Here is a 19,655-nt window from a genome sequence, read left to right as displayed (position 1 = left end):
ATTGAAGGTGGAAAGAAAGCCAAGTCATTTATAAAGAGTGCAACCTGAGAACAGCAGGAATAACTTTTACATGAAGAGTAGTAAGCAATAAACACTGCAGTCATTCTCTTTAGCCTCAGATTCCTATTCTTAAATTCCTATTCTAAACCTAAAAAGGTCTTTTGCTGTTGTAGCCCAGCCACCTTAAGACTTGATATCTGCATTTTGAGTTGCTACTGACTAATACTTTAAAGAGTGGTTACTTAAGGTTAGCGTAGCCTTCTTTTCAGCTGCAAAACTGTCATTTACTGGATGTTTTTTTGTTCTTCACACCATACTATGTATACAGACTGTACTGTTGTGCTTAAATTCTAGGACAGTTTTTATACTCAAACCAGTGTATTATCGGAACATAACTGAAGCTCTGCACCCATGTCTTTATATTTTCTTTTCTGACTTGCTGCCACGTGGCTGGTGATTTTATAAAGTGGCCAGTGTGTGTATTTTTTAAATTTTTTTAATATTTTTTTTTTTTTTTAATAATAAAGACAGTTTTGTTGTTGGGTGGCTGAGTGGGTAGCACTATCGCCTCACAGCATGAAGATCCTGGATTCCATTCCCAGGGGGGCGGTTCGGGTCCTTTCTGTGCCGAGTTTGCATGTTCTCCCCGTGTCTGCGTGGGTTTCCTCCGGGAGCTCCGGTATCCTCCCACAGTCCAAAAACATGCAGTCAGGTTAATTGGAGACACTGAATTGCCCTATAGGAGAATGGGTGTATGTGTGTGTGTGCCTGCGATGGACTGACGCCCCGTCCAGGGTGTTACTGTGTGCCTTGCGCCCATTGAAAAGCTGGGATAGGCTCCAGCAAACCCCCAAATAAGCGGTTAAGACCGTGAGTGAGTGAGTTCTGTTGTTTCATTTTTCACTTCACAACGACTCCATTTGAATTCTGTCTTTAAAATGAATGTTGCTTGTTTACAGTAGTGTAATTATTGTAGATAATTTTAAATGTTTTTTTTTTTTTTTTTTTTTCCAGACTTATGTCCTTGAACCTCACCCAGGCCGCATCAGAACCATTCTTGTTGATGAACCTATCAAATTGCCTTTTGGGAAGATGGACACAAGAGCCACCCTTCTGCTTTTTGACCGAGTGAAATTTCAGGTTCTTAGAGATCTTCTTACGCAAATGAAACGAGCCACCAACATCACACCACAGATGCCGGAAACAGTACAGCTTACCAAGGAAGTCAGAATAAAGGTAATAGTAAAGATTCTGAAGTAAAGTAGAAGTTTCAATCCCAAAACATCAGTGAAAGCTAAATGAAAAGCTTTTTGCTTGCTATTTGTCCAATAGTGTTGATGTATTATTATTCATTACTAGTATTGTTATATTGTTTTCATTTAAGAAATATAGGGTTTTTTAATTCAGATTTCTGTACTCTATACTGCTACCCATATAAACAATGACATGGGATTTTGCTTTATTGCTCAGACCTAACCTAACCCAGAATATAATAAAGAGATGATTTTTTCCCTGTCATTTACATTTCACTGTTCAACCAGGGTGTGATAATGAGCATCAAAGATGAAACCTGTACCATCATGTCAAAGGCACATGAAAACATCACTGGTTCTGTGAATGAACATCTGTCAGACAGTGAACTGAATGTCATGGATGAAGTGGAATTTACAACCGAGACTGTGAGTCAGACAAACTCTGTTGGAAATGCGATCTGCTTTTTTATTAATTGTGATGATTTTTAATCATTATTTTTAAACATTATCTCACACAGGTAAACACAGTAAGATACAATAAGGAAGATACAGTAAAGGCTATTAGATTAAAGAAGCTTTCTAATGCCACTGTGAGCTTTAATTCACAAGAAAATACTAAGTCTGGGCAGATTGCTAAGCCCAAAAGCAAGGTAAGTTCCAAAGTTTTGTGTGTTTATTTAGAATCATTTTGTTTTAATTAGAGATGCATGAGTACAGATACTGGTATCGGGTATTTGCCCGATACCGCGCTCATTAACTTGTACTCGTACTCGCAAACGAGGCTCCGATACTAAACATCCGATACCGTGTCTATTGCTACGTGAACTACACGATTTTTGCCCTGATTTTCGCTCGGCGGCTGGTCGGCGCTAGATTTGCCGGCTCGGGAGCAACTCGGTGTTCGTGCACATCATACATACGATGCAATTTTGCTGATTGAAAATATTACTTTAAAAAAATGATACAGTCCGACCCCATCTGAGCCGATTCTATCAGCACATTATATAAGTTCGTGGTTCACTTTGGTAAATCATAAGCGGTTCTTGCTTTTTGATGTACTGTAGATGAGAGCAGAAAACATTACTTCACAGAGTCAAGCATAGACAAAAGTTCATCAATTACTAAGTTGGTTAGTTCAGGATAATCTGCTCTGACTGAGAGAAAACGTTTAGCTCCACAGACAGAACGACTCTGAGTCGGCTCCTGCTCTGTGGTAATAAGCAGTATAATTAAGCCTGAGCTTTTTAAGGTAAGCGAGTCACACAGAATGTTCTGTAGTAGTTGGTGTTTATTTACAACCGCAACATTCATTATAACAGTAAACACGGAGAGATGACTGAGAAAAGAAACTTACGCTTCAATTTAAAATGAATTGACTCCTGAATCACTTATATCGATACTGTGAACAGAGCGTCTCCTCTCTTAAAGACACACACACGTACTATAACAGCGGTCATTGCTTTTGTCACCGGTTTATCTTCACTGATAGCTCTATTTTGAAGATTTTTTTCAGACTGAACTGAATAACATTAAACGTGCGTGTGTGCGTGGTCAGTTAGACTAATGAAATATGTCTCACGTGGGTGAAAAATGAATTGCTGTAGTTTTAGAAGTAAAAAAATCTCGAAATGCCACGCCCCCCCGGTCAGGCACTGGCGCCCCCCCAATAGGTATCGGTATCGGTATCGGCAAGTACAAAAATACATGTACTTGTACTTGTACTTGTACTCGGTTGGGAAAAAATGGTATTGATGCATCCCTAGTTTTAATGTTATCCAAGTTAGCTTGATCATGACAGACAACATTGTGCTAAAAATATCCAGTAAGTGGCAGTTTTGCGGATGGAAAGATCTTGTTAATAGAGGTCAGAGGAGAATGGAAGAACTGGATTAAGCTGAAATGAACCGCGAACCACTTCTTTACAACCATTGTCTTAGAATGTGTGTAGAATGAGTTGTATGTTTTGTATTTGTGACTTTTTTTAAATTATTGATTATTAACATTCCCTTTGTTCTCTTTATAGTGGAAACCTGTGATTTCTGCAGTTGTTGCTGAGGAAACCAAAGTTGATGACATAAGCAGTGACATATATGAAGGAACAGTCTTCAAAGTTATCCCAAAAAGTTCTTCAAAGGTAACTGGTTTGTTTGACTATGCTGGCACATTTAGAACCTTATTCGTTGTCTGTTTGAACCCGTCTCAGCCTGGTAAAAAGAAACAGTTGACTATATGCATGTGTCAGATGGGTTATGTGTTAGGTACAGCCCTTATCAGTCAGGGTAGGAGTCTGCAGCAGGTGGATCGACTAGACTTTGATTTTTAATTTTTTTTTAAACATTAAATTGTTGTACAATTTGGCTGTAGTTATTAGAATCATAAGCTTGGCACATGCTTGTGAAAGCCAGAGTACTGTATACTGAAATTGTAGCTGTTATTCTCTGTTCTTCACTACTGTAAGTGGTGAGCACCTAGTACACATCCAACCAGTTTCAAACACCACATGACCACATTTTTAGACACCTGATGCACCATCACACACAAACCCAAACACATTATTAAAAAGTTCAAATGTTCTTTTTTTGGATTTGGATAATAAAATGTGTATAACCTTAATACAAAAAAATGTGCTTGTCTAGGGCTAGTGATTTGTCCAACCTGCTATTTAATTTAACCAACAAATCTCTATCGCATCACATTTAAATTTACATCCATATTACTCTACAGTCCTCTTCTTTCTTTTGTTTTGAGCAGATGGTAAAAGAGCCACTTCCGGGTCTTGTGAACTTCACAGTTGAAGGAACAGAGAAACGCTTACCATTTGGGTCGGACAACGTTATTACGCAGGCCACCATGATGGTTGGTGACAAGGTCCAGTTTAACATCGCCACTAATGGTAAAACCAAGGAGGAGCGTGCGGTCAACATTAAAATCCAGCTAGAAACCTTTCAGACACAGTCCAAGGAGAAACGCAAAACTGTAAGTATTTTTAAGTTAAGTACAATCAGGAATAGTGATACCAAGTAAGGTAAAAGTGTATGACCTAACACTGGCCACTGGCATGCTCCTTAGCAGCTGTGTACACAATATATGTACATTGCTTTGCATTAATGTAGCAGGTACTCTTGTGTTGTACAAAATAGCCCTTTTTAATTATTTTAATAATTATTTTATTAATAATTTATATTAATAAAATATTTTAATAATTATTTTATTATTTTTAATTATTTTATAATTATATACTTGCACATCAGTGCACAAACAACTTTAATTGCTCGCTTATTGTTATTGTGCTTTTTTTTTTTTTTTTTTTTTCATTTTCTATTTTTCCCACTTTTTTCCCCAATTTTTTCCCCTAATCTAGTCGTGTCCAATTACCCTGATTGCGTCCACCATACTGATTCGACCCTTCACTGCTGACTGAGGACGCCTCTCAACTGACATACGCCCCCACACCTGCACGAGTCGAGTTCATACACCGACGGGCACTGTGTACGGGGGGCCACACCCCCATCAGCATTATTCCTCACCCCTGTGCAGGCGCCATCAGTCAGCCAGCAGGGGCTGCATTTGCACCAGTTATAAGGACCTATGATCCGACTTTTTACCCCTAGCCCTATGAACAAAAGCCAATCGTTGCTTATGCATCCGCCCAGTCCAGTCGGAAGGCAGAGCTGAGATGTATTCGAAACCTCAACTCTGGTGTGCTAGCGGACTCATCTGCGCTTCCTACTGATTGTAAATCGTGTAGTGTGTGACCCCCTATCGCCGATCAGTTGTTTAGTGTAAAATCCACAACGACTTCAAAGACTCCCGATTGCAATAGATCCAGTTATGTAGTGTGAACTGTACAGCGATCTGACTGCTCCGAAAGTCGTGTAGGGTGAACTTGGCATAAGCCACAATGTATATTTGTCATTTTAGCTGCTGAATAGTTTCTGACTGTTAGAATGTGAAGTGATACAATAATGATTGATTTTACACAATATGTTGCCAGCAAGATACAGTGGAGCCTTCGACTTTTCAGCATCTCAAAAGAATTCATTTTACTACTGATTTTTCTCAAACTTGGATCTTTGTTCCATTTACTACAAACAATACTTTGTACAGATGATTTTAGAACCTGAAGTTACTTAGAAATTGTCTTTGTGATGTCTTTGCAGAGCTTTTACAGTTTCTTTCCATTATAATGCTTATGATTCAGTCTAATGTGTACAGAAACTATAGCCCTGTTTTTACTGACAGAGCAAATTCACCAACTGTAGTCGCCAATTGCCAAATTGTCACGCATGAGGATTTAGGAGGCCTTATCACAAAGTTAAATGAGATTACAGAACCATTGATTAATCATCTGCTGGCTGTTGGGTTGTTTCTGAGCCAACAACAAAAATGTTTTCCTCTGCAATGGCAGTAGAAGACAAGGATGAAAATGTGTGTCAGTCTTTTTATCTTATTTGTTCATTTTTGTCTCTTTCCACCAGGGTGTTATTGTGAAATTAAACGAGAATACTGGGTTCATTAAAGCCCCACAGGAGCCACCACTGATGTTTGACTCGTCTGAGGTTATGGACACTAAGCTAACTTTGTCAGAAAAGGTTGAGTTTACATTAGTAGTGGTAAGTTTCTCACCTTGTATTGGTTTGGTTGTGTCCGACTTTATCTCTTAATCATGATAAAGTAATTTTTTAATTGCTGATGAACAGAGAATAAGATATGAATTTGCTAAGTTTTGTGTAATCCATCTGTTCTTCCAAGAATGCAGGGTGTAAACGAGCTATTAGAGTCACAAAGCCAAAAGAGAGTGTTTTCACATCTGGGCCAAAAGTAGAAGAGAAGAAAGAAAAGGTGCTAAATGCTATCTGAGTCCCAGTGTTGCAGTGTAAATTGTTTACTAATTGCTTAATACACATGGCTTATATGTTATTTTCCTTCTGTATTTGTAGAAGAAAATGACAGTCAAATTGTTGACGGACCAAAAAGAGCAAATCAAGAATCAGGTCAAAGATTCAGAGTGAGTAAATAATGAATGGACAGTTTAGTGCATTGTAGATTTTGAATTTGAATGAAAAGGTGTCGGTTATACATTTTGCTTGCATGATTTGTGTCTAATTGTTCTTTTTAAAACAATTAAACAACTTAAACTCATCAATGAAGAGGGAAAGATTCCAGAAAAAAGGTGCACAGGCTGACTGGTGATTTTTTTTTTTTCTGTGTTGAACTTCAGAAAGAAAGACAGCCAGACTGTCAAATCAGAGACTGATCCAAAGCAGAAGGAAGGTAAAGAACGTAGCAGAAGCCAAGAAAGAAGCCGACGCAGACACAGTCGAAGCAGTAGCCGCAGTCGAGAAAGCAGCTACCACAGAAGACGCAGGAGCTCCAGCCGTGACAAGAGCTACAAAAGTCACAAACGGAGCCGCAGCAGAAGCAGGGATCGCTCACACAGATACAGTCGTAGCCACAGTAGAAGTAGGGAAAGGTCCAGTCGAAGTGACCGTAAGAGAAGCCATAGCCCAAAGTACAGGGGTGAGCATCGCAGCAAAAGACGAAGCAGAAGCCCTGATCGAAAAACCAAGGGAATTGATCCACTTGGCTCCCAGATTGTTGAAGTATTAGCAAAGAAACGGGAAGAGTTATTGGAGCTTAATGAGGTAATTGCACGTAAAAAAGCAATCATTGCTATGGAACAAACCGACCCATTTATAGATGCACCTGAAGCATCAACATATGACTATCAGAACCAGTGGATTCCTGATGTTAAACGGGTCAAGTCCATTTTAAAGAAGCCATTAGAATCTTGTGCCAGTCCTCAACATCAGGTTTGTTTACTTTTTATACTTTAATATATAAATGTAGTTTTATTAAAAGAGAAGTTAACTTTGTATTTTACTTATTGATTCTCTGTCTCTATCTAAAGATAAGAGAAAGAAGCAACAGTCCAGTAGAACTAGCAGAATACCCGAAAATCACGTCCAGCTCTGAAGATCAATGGAAAAAGCGGAGTTCTAGTCCTGAGAATGAAGATCCAGAATTAGCCAGGAAGAAACGGCAGTTGCAAGAGCTAAATGAATCTATCGCACGAAAACGGGCAATTATAGCCATGGAACAGAAGGCAAAAGCTATCAAAAGGGAACATGGTCCTTCTTCATTCTTGTCTGACTATGACGAGGACACTAGAGATGAGAACACCTGGAATCTTGACGTAAAATCGGAGAACACCTGGAATCTTGACGTAAAATCGGAGAACACCTGGAATCTTGACATAAAGCCGAAGAAGTCCATTTTAAAGAAACGCTCAGAGGACAAGCCACAGGTCTGTTTTGTTTATGTGTTAATAATCTCTGAGGATTAAAATTAGATTTAAAGCTAGTAAGCAAAGAATGGTAAGTATTTGGACTATCCGAGGTAGACGCCTATAGCTCTTGTAACTGTTGTACTTGTTTTGTCAGTTGAGGTTTTTGGGAACAGAATCTTGGTGAGTAATGTAGCTTCAGTACAGTGCCTAATGCACAGAACACAGTTGCAATCGTAAATATTTAACCCTCCTCAATATGAATATTGCAATTCAAATGCAGTCACTACAGTGGGAATGTGTGAAATGCATCTAAAAACAATAAATGAAGTTGGATTTAATGAAAAAACTAAATGCTAAATTCTTGTCATAATTGTACACAATTGACTGTGAATGCAAATCAATGCACACCTTTACTGCTTTCCACAGTGCGGTGCTTTATGTTTGCCTTATTGAAATGCTATCACTACAGTGATGACAGTTAAATGCAGAGCAGACAAGACTGTGTTTAAATCGGACTGACGTGGAAAATGTGCCAAAATGAAAGTAAAAAAGTCATTGCATTGCTTTAACATCACTCGATTTTTTTGTCAGATAAACAATATATGTAGGTTTGCATTTAAAAGAATGAAATGTTGAATTTGTGTCAGAATTAAATGCAAAACAATTGCACTGCATTTACCTGTGTGGTGTTTTACATAGAGATGGACCGATCGGGTTTTTTGGCATCGATTGCGATCTCCGATCTCCTTTCAGGGCAATCGGCCGATAGTCGATTTCGATCGGGGGGGGGGGGTGACATGCAATTTTTTGCGCAAAATCAGCAGTAAATAATAAAGTATCCAAACAATTATTTTTTTCACCCACAGGAGACATATCTTATTAGTCTAACTGACCACACACACACACACACACACACACACACACACACACACACACACAGGTTTAATGTTATCCAGTTTAGTCTGAAAAAAACTTAAAAGATAAACCGAAAGCAACAGCGTGTGTGTGTTTCTTTAAAAAAACGCTTTGTTCAGAGTGTCGCTTTAAATGATTCTGATTCAGGAGTTGAATGTGACGCGTAAGTTTATCTCTCCGTTTTTACTGTTATTAATAAATGCTGTGGTTTTAAATAAACACCAGCTACTACAGAACATTTTGTGTGACTTTCTTACATTAAAAAGCTTAATTAAACCGCTATTACCACAGAGCGGTCACCGAGTCAGACTCGTTCCGTCTGTGGAGCTAAAAGTTCTGATTACTCTAAAAGTTTAGCAGATGATCCTGAACTAACGAATTTGGTAATGAATAAACTTTTGCCTCTGATTGGCTCTGTAACGTTTCTGTTCTCATTTACATCAAAAGCAAGAACCACTTACGAGTTACCAAACTGAACACGAGTTTGAATAACGTGCTGATAGAATCGACTCAGATGTGACCGGGTTGAATTATCTTTTTAAAATAAATATTTCAGTCAGCAAAATTGCATCGTATGTATGATGCACAACGTTAATTCTGTTATTTTAGGTCGTGAAGAGCTTTCATGATGGTTTCTGTATGATGGTTGATGAATGGTGATGTGATGGTTCGTGTTTTGTAGCGCAAAGTCTGGATCAATTCACTGAGCTGTTAACTTAACGTGATCTTTATATATCAAGTGATCGGATCGGCTACATTTGGGAAATATCGTCCGATCGTCGATAGCATATTTTGATTGAAAATCGGCCGATATCGATTGAAAGTCGATCGATCGTCCCATCTCTAGTTTTACATGTGCCAAAACAAATCACAGTACAAGCATTGTGTTTCAGTTTAAGCAGTGCTGTGTTTGTACCACAGTGAAGGTAATCACTGTCCAATTGCAATGCCCTACTGAATTTGGGGCGTTCTATAGTCCAGCTAGGTAGTCCATGGTTGTTAAATGATTTTATGGTTGCCACTGACATAAGGCACTGTCTTCAGAGCATAAGTTTGGAACTTAAGGACAACAATCCCAGTGGTGTCTTAAGGAACGGTAAAGATCTTGGAAATAAATTTTTTCTTTGGTGCACTGTAATGATCTCCTGTCTCAGCTTTTGAGATAGCTCCTTAGTTTTTACCATAGTTGTAACACAACTTGAATACTTGAATCTCTGGGTGGTGTTTAAATTATATTACAGCTGAAACAAATTAATGGTCGTCATTGAGTCCCAACGTCTTTATCATGTTGTAACACAACTTTACGTCATAAGATAAGATAAGATATACTTTATCTGTCATATATACATATACAAGTGTACAGTACAATGAAATTCTTTCTTCGCATATCCCAGCTTGTTTGGAAGCTGGGGTCAGAGCGCAGGGTCAGCCATCGTACGGCGCCCCTTAAGGGCCTTGCTCAAGGACCCAAGAGTGGCTGCATAGCAGAGCCTGGATTTGAACCGCCAATCTTCCGGTTGATAGCCCAAAGCTCTACCCACTAGGCTATCTACAGACCAGCAGTAGATTTGAAGTTCAGCAGTATTTTATAGGTGTTAAATAATTGGGACATGATAGTATCAGCAAAATATCCTGCTACTCTAAAATACTACACCATTCATTTTCTTTCTTTAGACTTCATTGGAAGCCAAATCTAGCTCTGCAGAAAAGTTTCAAGTTATAAATCCTTATTTTCTTGGAGAGGCTGAGTATTTCTGATTGCAACTGTAGAGTGACACCTCGCCTTCACCCCAGTATTTTGAAAAAATAGGGTTTAGTTTACTTACAAATAAATAAGTACATGGTTTTAAATGTCTGTCTTGACAGTTTTTGTAAACTTGTTCATTTCTTATTTTAATGATAGAAAATATGTGTAGCGCATTATTAGATTCCTTTAAATGATTGCATTCCTTGATGTTTTACAGAGAGATATGACTTCAGCTCAACAATATGACTATGGCCAAGATCTTTTTCAAGGTTCTAAAAACCCTGAGGAGGATCGTTTAGCTCCGTCCACACCGTCAAATCTACCAATATTGCCTGCTAATACTTTTAATTATTTCAAAAAACTGATTGATGCCGTTTCTGCCGGTTCACGTACCAGCAAGTCATCACATTTTAACAAGCCGTCTGACCAGCAGCCATTGCCTTCTACATCACATTCCCAAAGCTCTCCATTTTCCCAGCAGGATTACAGCCAGGCCTCCACCAGGGAAGGACCGTCAATCCACTCTTCAGCTACGAAGCAAAAGAGTAACCTTTCTAAACAAATGGAACGTTTTCTTGGCGCTTTAAACAAGGCTGATTCAAATATGTTGTCGTCAATTTTGGGAGAAGCCAATAATGATTCAAATAATTTGGAGAATCAAAGAAACCTACAACTGCAGGCAGGTGAAAAAGAGACCAGCAAAGAAGAATTGTATGATCCTTTTAGTGAAACAGATGACAATGAAGATTCTCCCTTTATGGGAAGCAAAGAGTGTAAGATCCCTATGCTGGGAAATTTTAAAGACAGTATGGATGACCATGGCCAAGAAGATCTCCTGCCACATGAAAGAGCTGTAGAAGATGGAAGTGGGTTTTCTAGAATTGTTGGCATGAAATATGGAACAGATTCTAAGCCTGAGAAACAGCTACTTTTTGGAAAGAAAGCAAACAGATCCTTTACAGATAATCCATCTTTGCAAGTTCATGTCTCGTATGCAGAAGAGAGTCAAAGATATGAAAGGGAAAAGGAGTCTAAGAGGTTAAGAGTACAAAGCAGTTGTAGTCCAGTGCGTCAGAAATCAGAACCTACCAGTGAAGATGTGGATGATAAAGTGGATCAATATAAAAAACTCCAGGATCTTTTACAAACTATTGGTCTTAATCTAGATACAACAGAAGTTAACAAGTTGACTGACAGGACAAGAGAACGGTTGTACGGCAAGAAGGCCAACCCTTTGACCACATCGTCTGACACTTCTGATAAAAAGCATAAGCGATCCATCAGTAGGGATGATCGAAGAGCTAGTGAACAGTCCACTGACTCTGACGCTGGTGCCCATTCATCATCCCCTGCTAAATCTTCTAAACGAGAAGTTTATATGAGCTACCAGGACTCTATTAGATCCCACCAAGATAAAGCAACAGTGAAGGAAAGGGATATAGTAAACCTTACAAGGACTATTAGAAACAGTCCAGAAGCAAGGCAAGTGACACCAGATTCTTACAGTACTACAGCACAGTCATCAATAGTCAATGAAGAGTCAGACTCTTATAACCCCATAACAGCATCCCTGCCATCATTGTTCCAGTCAGCTGGTTCTTTCTATTCCCAGCCAGCCACAGATCCCTTATCAGCTGCACAGTACTATCAAAATAATCAAGCTTCATGGGGGTCTAGTTATGCTCTGGCTAATGACCAAAAACATTATGCTCCAAGTTATTCTTCGCAGAATTATTATTCATCACCTGGCTATGGGACTTACACCCAGTCAGTCAGCCCTTCGCCCATGGTGCCTCCGAGCCCTGGTTATCTTTACCCACCTCTCTCTTCTTTTCCTATGCCAGGCCCTTTTGTTCCATCTCCCACTTCTTTTCCTACACCGGGCCCTTTTGTTCCATCTCCCACTTCTTTTCCTACACCGGGCCCTTTTGTTCCATCTCCCACTTCTTTTCCTACACCGGGCCCTTTTGGTTCATCTCCCACTTCTTTTCCAATGCCGGGCCCTTTTGGTCCACCTCCCACTTCTTCCTATCCCTCTTTTGCAGGTTTTATTGGCTTTCCTACTCAACAGACAAAGGTCAAATCTGCTCCAACAAACAGGTGCCTCAAAACAATCGAAACACAAAATCCTGTTAAAGAAAAGAAAGCCACAGAAAGTACTTCACCTACTAGTGTTCAAACGAAAAGCGAAACCCTCCCGACAGATGACAAAAGTGAAGCTGAATGTCAGCCTGCCTCTACAACAGAGGATGACATCAGAGTGAAGCAGAAGAAAAGGGTATGTTAATCTAAATTAATAATCGAGAACTACAGGTTCTTCTAAAAAAATTAGCATATTGTGATAAAGTTCATTATTTTCCATAATGTAATGATAAAAATTAAACTTTCATATATTTTAGATTCATTGCACACCAACTGAAATATTTCAGGTCTTTTATTGTTTTAATACTGATGATTTTGGCATACAGCTCATGAAAACCCAAAATTCCTATCTCAAAAAATTAGCATATTTCATCCGACCAATAAAAGAAAAGTGTTTTTAATACAAAAAAAGTCAACCTTCAAACAATTATGTTCAGTTATGCACTCAATACTTGGTCGGGAATCCTTTTGCAGAAATGACTGCTTCAATGCGGCGTGGCATGGAGGCAATCAGCCTGTGGCACTGCTGAGGTGTTATGGAGGCCCAGGATGCTTCGATAGCGGCCTTAAGCTCATCCAGAGTGTTGGGTCTTGTGTCTCTCAACTTTCTCTTCACAATATCCCACAGATTCTCTATGGGGTTCAGGTCAGGAGAGTTGGCAGGCCAATTGAGCACAGTAATACCATGGTCAGTAAACCATTCACCAGTGGTTTTGGCACTGTGAGCAGGTGCCAGGTCGTGCTGAAAAATGAAATCTTCATCTCCATAAAGCTTTTCAGCAGATGGAAGCATGAAGTGCTCCAAAATCTCCTGATAGCTAGCTGCATTGACCCTGCCCTTGATAAAACACAGTGGACCAACACCAGCAGCTGACATGGCACCCCAGACCATCACTGACTGTGGGTACTTGACACTGGACTTCAGGCATTTTGGCATTTCCTTCTCCCCAGTCTTCCTCCAGACTCTGGCACCTTGATTTCCGAATGACATGCAAAATTTGCTTTCATCCGAAAACAGTACTTTGGACCACTGAGCAACAGTCCAGTGCTGCTTCTCTGTAGCCCAGGTCAGGCGCTTCTGCCGCTGTTTCTGGTTCAAAAGTGGCTTGACCTGGGGAATGCGGCACCTGTAGCCCATTTCCTGCACACGCCTGTGCACGGTGGCTCTGGATGTTTCTACTCCAGACTCAGTCCACTGCTTCCGCCGGTCCCCCAAGGTCTGGAATCGGCCCTTCTCCACAATCTTCCTCAGGGTCCGGTCACCTCTTCTCGTTGTGCAGCGTTTTCTGCCACACTTTTTCCTTCCCACAGACTTCCCACTGAGGTGCCTTGATACAGCACTCTGGGAACAGCCTATTCGTTCAGAAATTTCTTTCTGTGTCTTACCCTCTTGCTTGAGGGTGTCAATGATGGCCTTCTGGACAGCAGTCAGGTCGGCAGTCTTACCCATGATTGCAGTTTTGAGTAATGAACCAGGCTGGGAGTTTTTAAAAGCCTCAGGAATCTTTTGCAGGTGTTTAGAGTTAATTCGTTGATTCAGATGATTAGGTTAATAGCTCGTTTAGAGAACCTTTTCATGATATGCTAATTTTTTGAGATAGGAATTTTGGGTTTTCATGAGCTGTATGCCAAAATCATCAGTATTAAAACAATAAAAGACCTGAAATATTTCAGTTGGTGTGCAATGAATCTAAAATATATGAAAGTTAAATTTTTATCATTACATTATGGAAAATAATGAACTTTATCACAATATGCTAATTTTTTTAGAAGGACCTGTATAAGGCGATGTTCTAGAGGAAAACATGGCATTTATTTTTTTATGGTAGAAATGTTTATTTTGGGCACTGAAGTGATACAGCAGTCTGCTGCGCTTATCCATGGGCGCATAAATGGATTCGAATCTCAGCATTGTCAACGGTTTGGCCAGGTGTTCAACAGACACAGTAAGCCATATTTGAGGGAGGTAAGGTCGGATAAGGATTTACCTCCTTGCCCCTGTAATGAGGACTCCTAATTAAGGTGCCAGTTTCAATCACAGAAACGTTCAGTTTTTTTTTTTTATGTAGTACTATCTGAGAGGTTAAATAGGTTTTAAAGACTTGCCCTTTAAGGAGATTTCTCTGGATATTTTAATTATATAATGTACTGTGGTGAAATACCTAAAATCCTTTTGATTGCTTAATAAGAAATATAGTATTTAAACTGATGTATTCTTGCTCAAAGACTAGATGTGTCCTGAATGTTTCTATTTACCTAGTTCGGGACGTACCACAGGTAGCTGTTCAGGAATAAGTATAAATTTACAAAACCAATTAAATGAATAAGGTAAAAATCTAACCAAATTAAAAAGGTTATTGCAGCATTGAATTTGCAAGAGAATAAAGGAATTCCTAGAAATCTGTAAAAGCCGTTCATCACTGCAGCTAGAAAGGAACTACTCTGCTACACAAAGCGGAAGCCATATATTAACTAAATCTGAAAACGCAGCTGACTTCTGGGCTCAGGCTTATATGAGAGACTGAAATGTTGCCGGATGAGCTTACCTTTTAAATTGTGTTTGCAAGCAATATATGCCAAAAGAGGAAAACACAACCATCTTATTGTTGCCAAAGCAAAGTTTAAAAGGCAGTGTCAATTATAGTATGGTGGTGTGTTAGTGCACTTGCGCATCTGTGAAGACACCAATAATGCTAAGGAGTTATAATGCATTTTGGGGCAAGAAATGCTGCCATCTGGACAATGTCTTGTTCAGACGTCTCTGCTTGTTTTAGAGCCTTGTTTTGCACATGAGCAATAGTGTGGCTTGTCAGTAAGAACATGCAGGTGCTAGGCTGGGCTGCTTACATCTCAGACATGTTTCCCATTTTGCTGTGTTATGAAGCTCAGTGTTGTTTAGATAAAACATTACAACTATTGACTGTCTTGTTTTTTATATGAAACAAATCTAAAAGGATTAGGAAATAATTGCTGTCTGTTTTTATTTTCCCTTTTACTTGGTCCTAACTTTTATGGAGTTAACCACAGTTCCAAAGCAAAGCTCCAGGAGAGATGTTGCTGAAAGTTCCTGATTTGTCTGGTAGATGTGTTTTTGGTTTGACACTTGCCATGCTGATGTCACACAGACAACAGTACAACTTACTGTGATTCTGAAAAATCAGCAAAACCTTGATGTATAGCTGGCCACTTTAACAAGACTGAAGTCACCTTTTTGGGCCACCCAGAATCATGTTTTTTCTCCTTTTTCTATTGTAAAGGAAAAAAATGTATTTTGTCTGTTGTCTATTTTGCTTCTGAGAAGCATTTAAATAAAGCATGAATCCTAGTCACTGTTATAACTGTATGTAAACACTTATTAAATGTTTACATTTTGTTTAATTGCAGCGTTACTTCATTCTAATAAAAGTCACGAAATTTGTCACTGCTGTGTGCTTTTATTTAGTATTAGTGCTTTTTTTACATTTTTATTTTGAGCAGCTGGAGCAGTTTAACCAGAGGATGAGACTGAAGAAAAAACTGAAACGTGAAGCCCAGCTAAGCCATGGACAAAGCCAGCAATCAACACCAGGTATCAGTGTAGTATATTTGCCAACAGATGTTAGGTGAAGTTACCAGCCTAGTGTTGAATGTATTTTGAATACAAAGCCATTAAAGTCTCGATTAAGGGAATTTTGGAAAAAATTAGTTTTCTTTGGGAAACTGGTCAAAAGCTTTAGGATTTAGGTGGCAAGATGGGGCAGTGGTAACTAATCAGAATGTTGCTGGTTCAAACCCATCAATGTCAAGTTGCCACTGTTGGGCCTTTGAGCAAGGCCCTTAACCCTCATTTGCTTGAATTGTATTCAGACACAATTGCAAGTTGCTGTGGATAAAAGCATCTACTAAATGTAAATGTAAGATTTTCTTTAATAAATAGCATAGTGCAGGGGTCGGCAACCTTTGTATGTGACATAAACCAATTAATCAGCTAATTAAACTTACATGTCAGTGTGATCCTTGTCCCTGACTTTCTCTGCAAAGATGATCTATCTGTGGTGTATATGAGGTGACTTTGAGCTGAACACAGTTCTCAGAGTGGTCTGCAGTAAGCCTGCTTCGTGAGGGGTTGAGGATGGAATTCATGTGTGAGAAGATCTGCTCACACAGATATGTTGATCCAAAGACTGACAGCATCGCCAATGCAACCTTCTTCAAACAGTCATATTTTTCTGGCAGTGATGTCCAACACATGAACAGGGACTGTGCATTTTCTTTAGATGTTTCAAGTGAAGTCCGCAGTTCACAGAACTTCATTGTCCACAGAGATGAGCTCTGAAAGTCAATCAGCTGCATTTCAAAACCATCAATGCCTATCCATTGGAAAATTGACAAGTCCATGTCTTTCACACTAAGTTTGTCCGGATGAATGAGAAAGGAAAACATTGGTCCATGTGTCTGGAAATCTTGGAATCTCCTGGCAAATTCCAACTCAAGTTCTCTCATGTACATGGAAATGTTGGCTGTTCTGACTGAATTTCGAGTGGAGATCTCTCTCAAGTGTTTGAAATAGCGAAATGTCCCCTTTTCTATATCTTCTGCAAAAACTTTAAGCTTGGATGTGAATGACTTCCATGTCTCAAACAGCCCCATGACTGTTTGTCCAGCTCCCTGCATGCAAACATTGAGTTCATTCAAGTGTGATGTAATATCAGTCAAAAACATAAGTTTCTCAAGCCATCTGACATCTTCCAGCTCTGGGTAATTCTGGTCCTTGTCAACAAGAAATGCTTTGATTGCATCAATGCAGTTCACAAAACTCTCAAGCACTTTTCCACTACTCAGCCACCGGACACTGGAGTGAAGCGGGATGTCTTTGTATGCACAATCCATTTCATCAAGCAGTGCTTGGAACTGCCTGTGAGTTAAGGCAGAGCGAGCTCGCAGAAAATTCACGATTTTCACAACCGTTGCCATCACTGTGTTAAGATCAGAATTCGACATCTTTGCACACAGATTTTCCTGGTGTATTATGCAGTGAAATTTAAGAACAGGGTGCCCAATTTTGTCTTCAATTATTTTGACGAATCCTTTTTGCTTTCCCACCATTGCGGGGGCGCCATCAGTGGTGATTGCAACGATTTTTTGAATATCAACGGCAATCCTTTCAAAATATTGGCCAAGTCCTCACCTTTTGTGGTGCCGTACATGGGTTTTAAACAGCATAACTCCTCTCGTACTCCAACAGAGTCACAGAATCTGGCCACAACTGTCAAACGAGGCAAATCATTAATATTCACGCTTCATCAAGCGCAACGCTAAACACAGCGCAGTCCTTCAGTCTGGTCACCTGCTGCTCCCTGATATTACCCGCCATATCTGTGATACGACGCTCAACTGTTCTTGCTGAAACAGGCACGTCTTTAATCCTAGCAATGATAGCGTTTTTGTTCGTCAAACCGTCAAACAAATCACTTGCTGCTCAAAAGGCTTCTTTAATGTATTCTCCATCAGTAAATGGCTTTCCACGTTTAGCAATGCACTGAGCTATCTTGTAACTTGCAAGTGTGGCATAACTTTTACCATGGCTTAAATTTTGAAGAACACTCGTCTGTTTATAGTACCTTGAAATTGCTCGTTTGATTGATTTGATTGTGTCCAGTGTTTCTGTGATCCACCACAATCTTGATTAGGATGATGCATTGGATGAAGATGAATAAAAATTGATACATTCATTATAAATGCACAAAATTGTTTTGTTGTTTATTGTCAAATTATTGGATCATTTGTTTATGTAAAAACTGTTGGTCACTATTTTGAACAAAGAGATGATTCGAATTTTACTTGACCAGATGTTTTGAGGTTAATTTTCCACATACATTTTCACATCTTTACAGGACAAGTTACCCAAACAGAGGTAAAGAATGTGTGGATATGTGGCCACTCCCTAATATTCTGGGCTGAGAAGAGAGCCACATCTCCTGAAGTTGGCATGCAGCTCGGTATGAACCCTAACACTGTGCGCATATGGTGGAAGGGTGTGCAGGGCATGACATGGCAACAGCTTCTGCCCCAGCTGCTTCAGCTCAAAGACAACTGGCCCAAACCTGACATCATTCTTATACATCTGGGAGGAAATGACATTGGGAAGACCGGTGTAGATGCCTTTGTGGCAGCAGTGAAGAACGACTTTGTTTCGCTGAAGAGCATATTTTCTCAGTGTCTTCTGGTTTGGTCAGACATCCTGCCACGCAAGTTCTGGAGACACTCGGATAACAGCCTGGCAGTAAATGACACTCGAGAGGCAATCAACCAACAAATTCATGGTATTATGGAAGAGCTGAGTGGTTCTTCACTGACTCATGAAAACATAACACCTGCATTGGACTCTGCCCTATACAGACCAGATGGGGTACACCTTTCTGGGAGGGGTATTGACACCTTTAATTTAAACATGCAAGACTTCCTTGAGAAGTGGGAGACTAAAATAAGTGAACCAGAGTCTGCAGAAGCCTAAGATGGCTTTTGAATGTAACTTAAGAATGGCTTTACCATTGGTATATCATTCACATGTACAGTGAATATGTATTAAAATGGACCCATGTATACTTTGCCTTTTTATTGTTAAAATTAAAAGCTGAGCTGAACTGAATGTAATTGTTTTACATTGGGTTATTGTAAATCTGTTAACATTGTGTTCAAAATGTATTGTTTAACATTCGGTTTCATTGTTAATTAGGTTAAGACTTTTATTAACTGTGTACTTAAAATAGAAAAATACCTGAAAGACAGGACTTTGTGGCTTTTTTTGTGTGTACTCAGAATAAAGGCTTATTTTAATCAACTTTTTACTGTTTTTAATGCTTATTGAGGTTCACATAAATCTATTTTGTAGATTGAGCTTTGTGTGTCGCATTTGTATAAAGCTTAAATAGCAAAAAAAAATGTGAACTCAGTTTTGAGTATTAGTTGTGTTGTACAAACCCCATTTCCAGAGAAGTTGGGACATTTAGTAAAATACAATACAAATAAGAATATGTCTTGAATCTTTATTTAACTGACAAAAGAAAATATTTTCAATGTTTTTAGAATTTGATGCCTGCAACACACTCCGAGAATGTTTGGGATGGGCCAAACTAAATGTGAAAAGTTGATAGAATATTAAAGGCACAGTGTTTTGAAACATTTCATAATAAGCAGGTGCAATGGTAACAGGTGAGGGAATTGGGATTGGGTACAAAATGATCCACCAAAGGCTCAATCTGTACAAGTAATGATGGGTCGTGGCTCATCACTGTAATCCTGTCTTGAGAACGAGAGAGAATTTGTCAAT

The 19,655-nt window shown here is 39.3% G+C and overlaps 1 protein-coding gene across 2 annotated transcripts in view; it reads left to right on the top strand.

The window, feature by feature from the left end:
• Positions 1-19,166, top strand: part of si:dkeyp-121d4.3 (uncharacterized) — a 38,020-nt gene extending 18,854 nt beyond the window's left edge. For both annotated transcript variants that reach the window (XM_062995928.1, XM_062995927.1), the window contains 13 exons: positions 1,015-1,236; positions 1,542-1,679; positions 1,772-1,903; positions 3,277-3,387; positions 4,005-4,229; positions 5,732-5,866; positions 6,006-6,095; positions 6,194-6,261; positions 6,475-7,066; positions 7,165-7,560; positions 10,422-12,482; positions 15,824-15,914; positions 18,220-19,166. In XM_062995928.1, coding sequence (XP_062851998.1) covers positions 1,015-1,236; positions 1,542-1,679; positions 1,772-1,903; positions 3,277-3,387; positions 4,005-4,229; positions 5,732-5,866; positions 6,006-6,095; positions 6,194-6,261; positions 6,475-7,066; positions 7,165-7,560; positions 10,422-12,482; positions 15,824-15,914; positions 18,220-18,839 — 4,881 coding nt within the window. In that variant the 3' untranslated portion in view covers positions 18,840-19,166. The remainder of the gene's footprint in view (positions 1-1,014; positions 1,237-1,541; positions 1,680-1,771; positions 1,904-3,276; positions 3,388-4,004; positions 4,230-5,731; positions 5,867-6,005; positions 6,096-6,193; positions 6,262-6,474; positions 7,067-7,164; positions 7,561-10,421; positions 12,483-15,823; positions 15,915-18,219) is intronic.
• Positions 19,167-19,655: the final 489 nt, after the last annotated feature.

This window comes from Trichomycterus rosablanca, chromosome 5 (genome assembly GCF_030014385.1).
Source record: "Trichomycterus rosablanca isolate fTriRos1 chromosome 5, fTriRos1.hap1, whole genome shotgun sequence".
NCBI lineage: Eukaryota > Metazoa > Chordata > Actinopteri > Siluriformes > Trichomycteridae > Trichomycterus > Trichomycterus rosablanca.
Note: the sequence above shows the minus strand (reverse complement) of the source record. Positions and strands in the feature narration are given on the sequence as shown.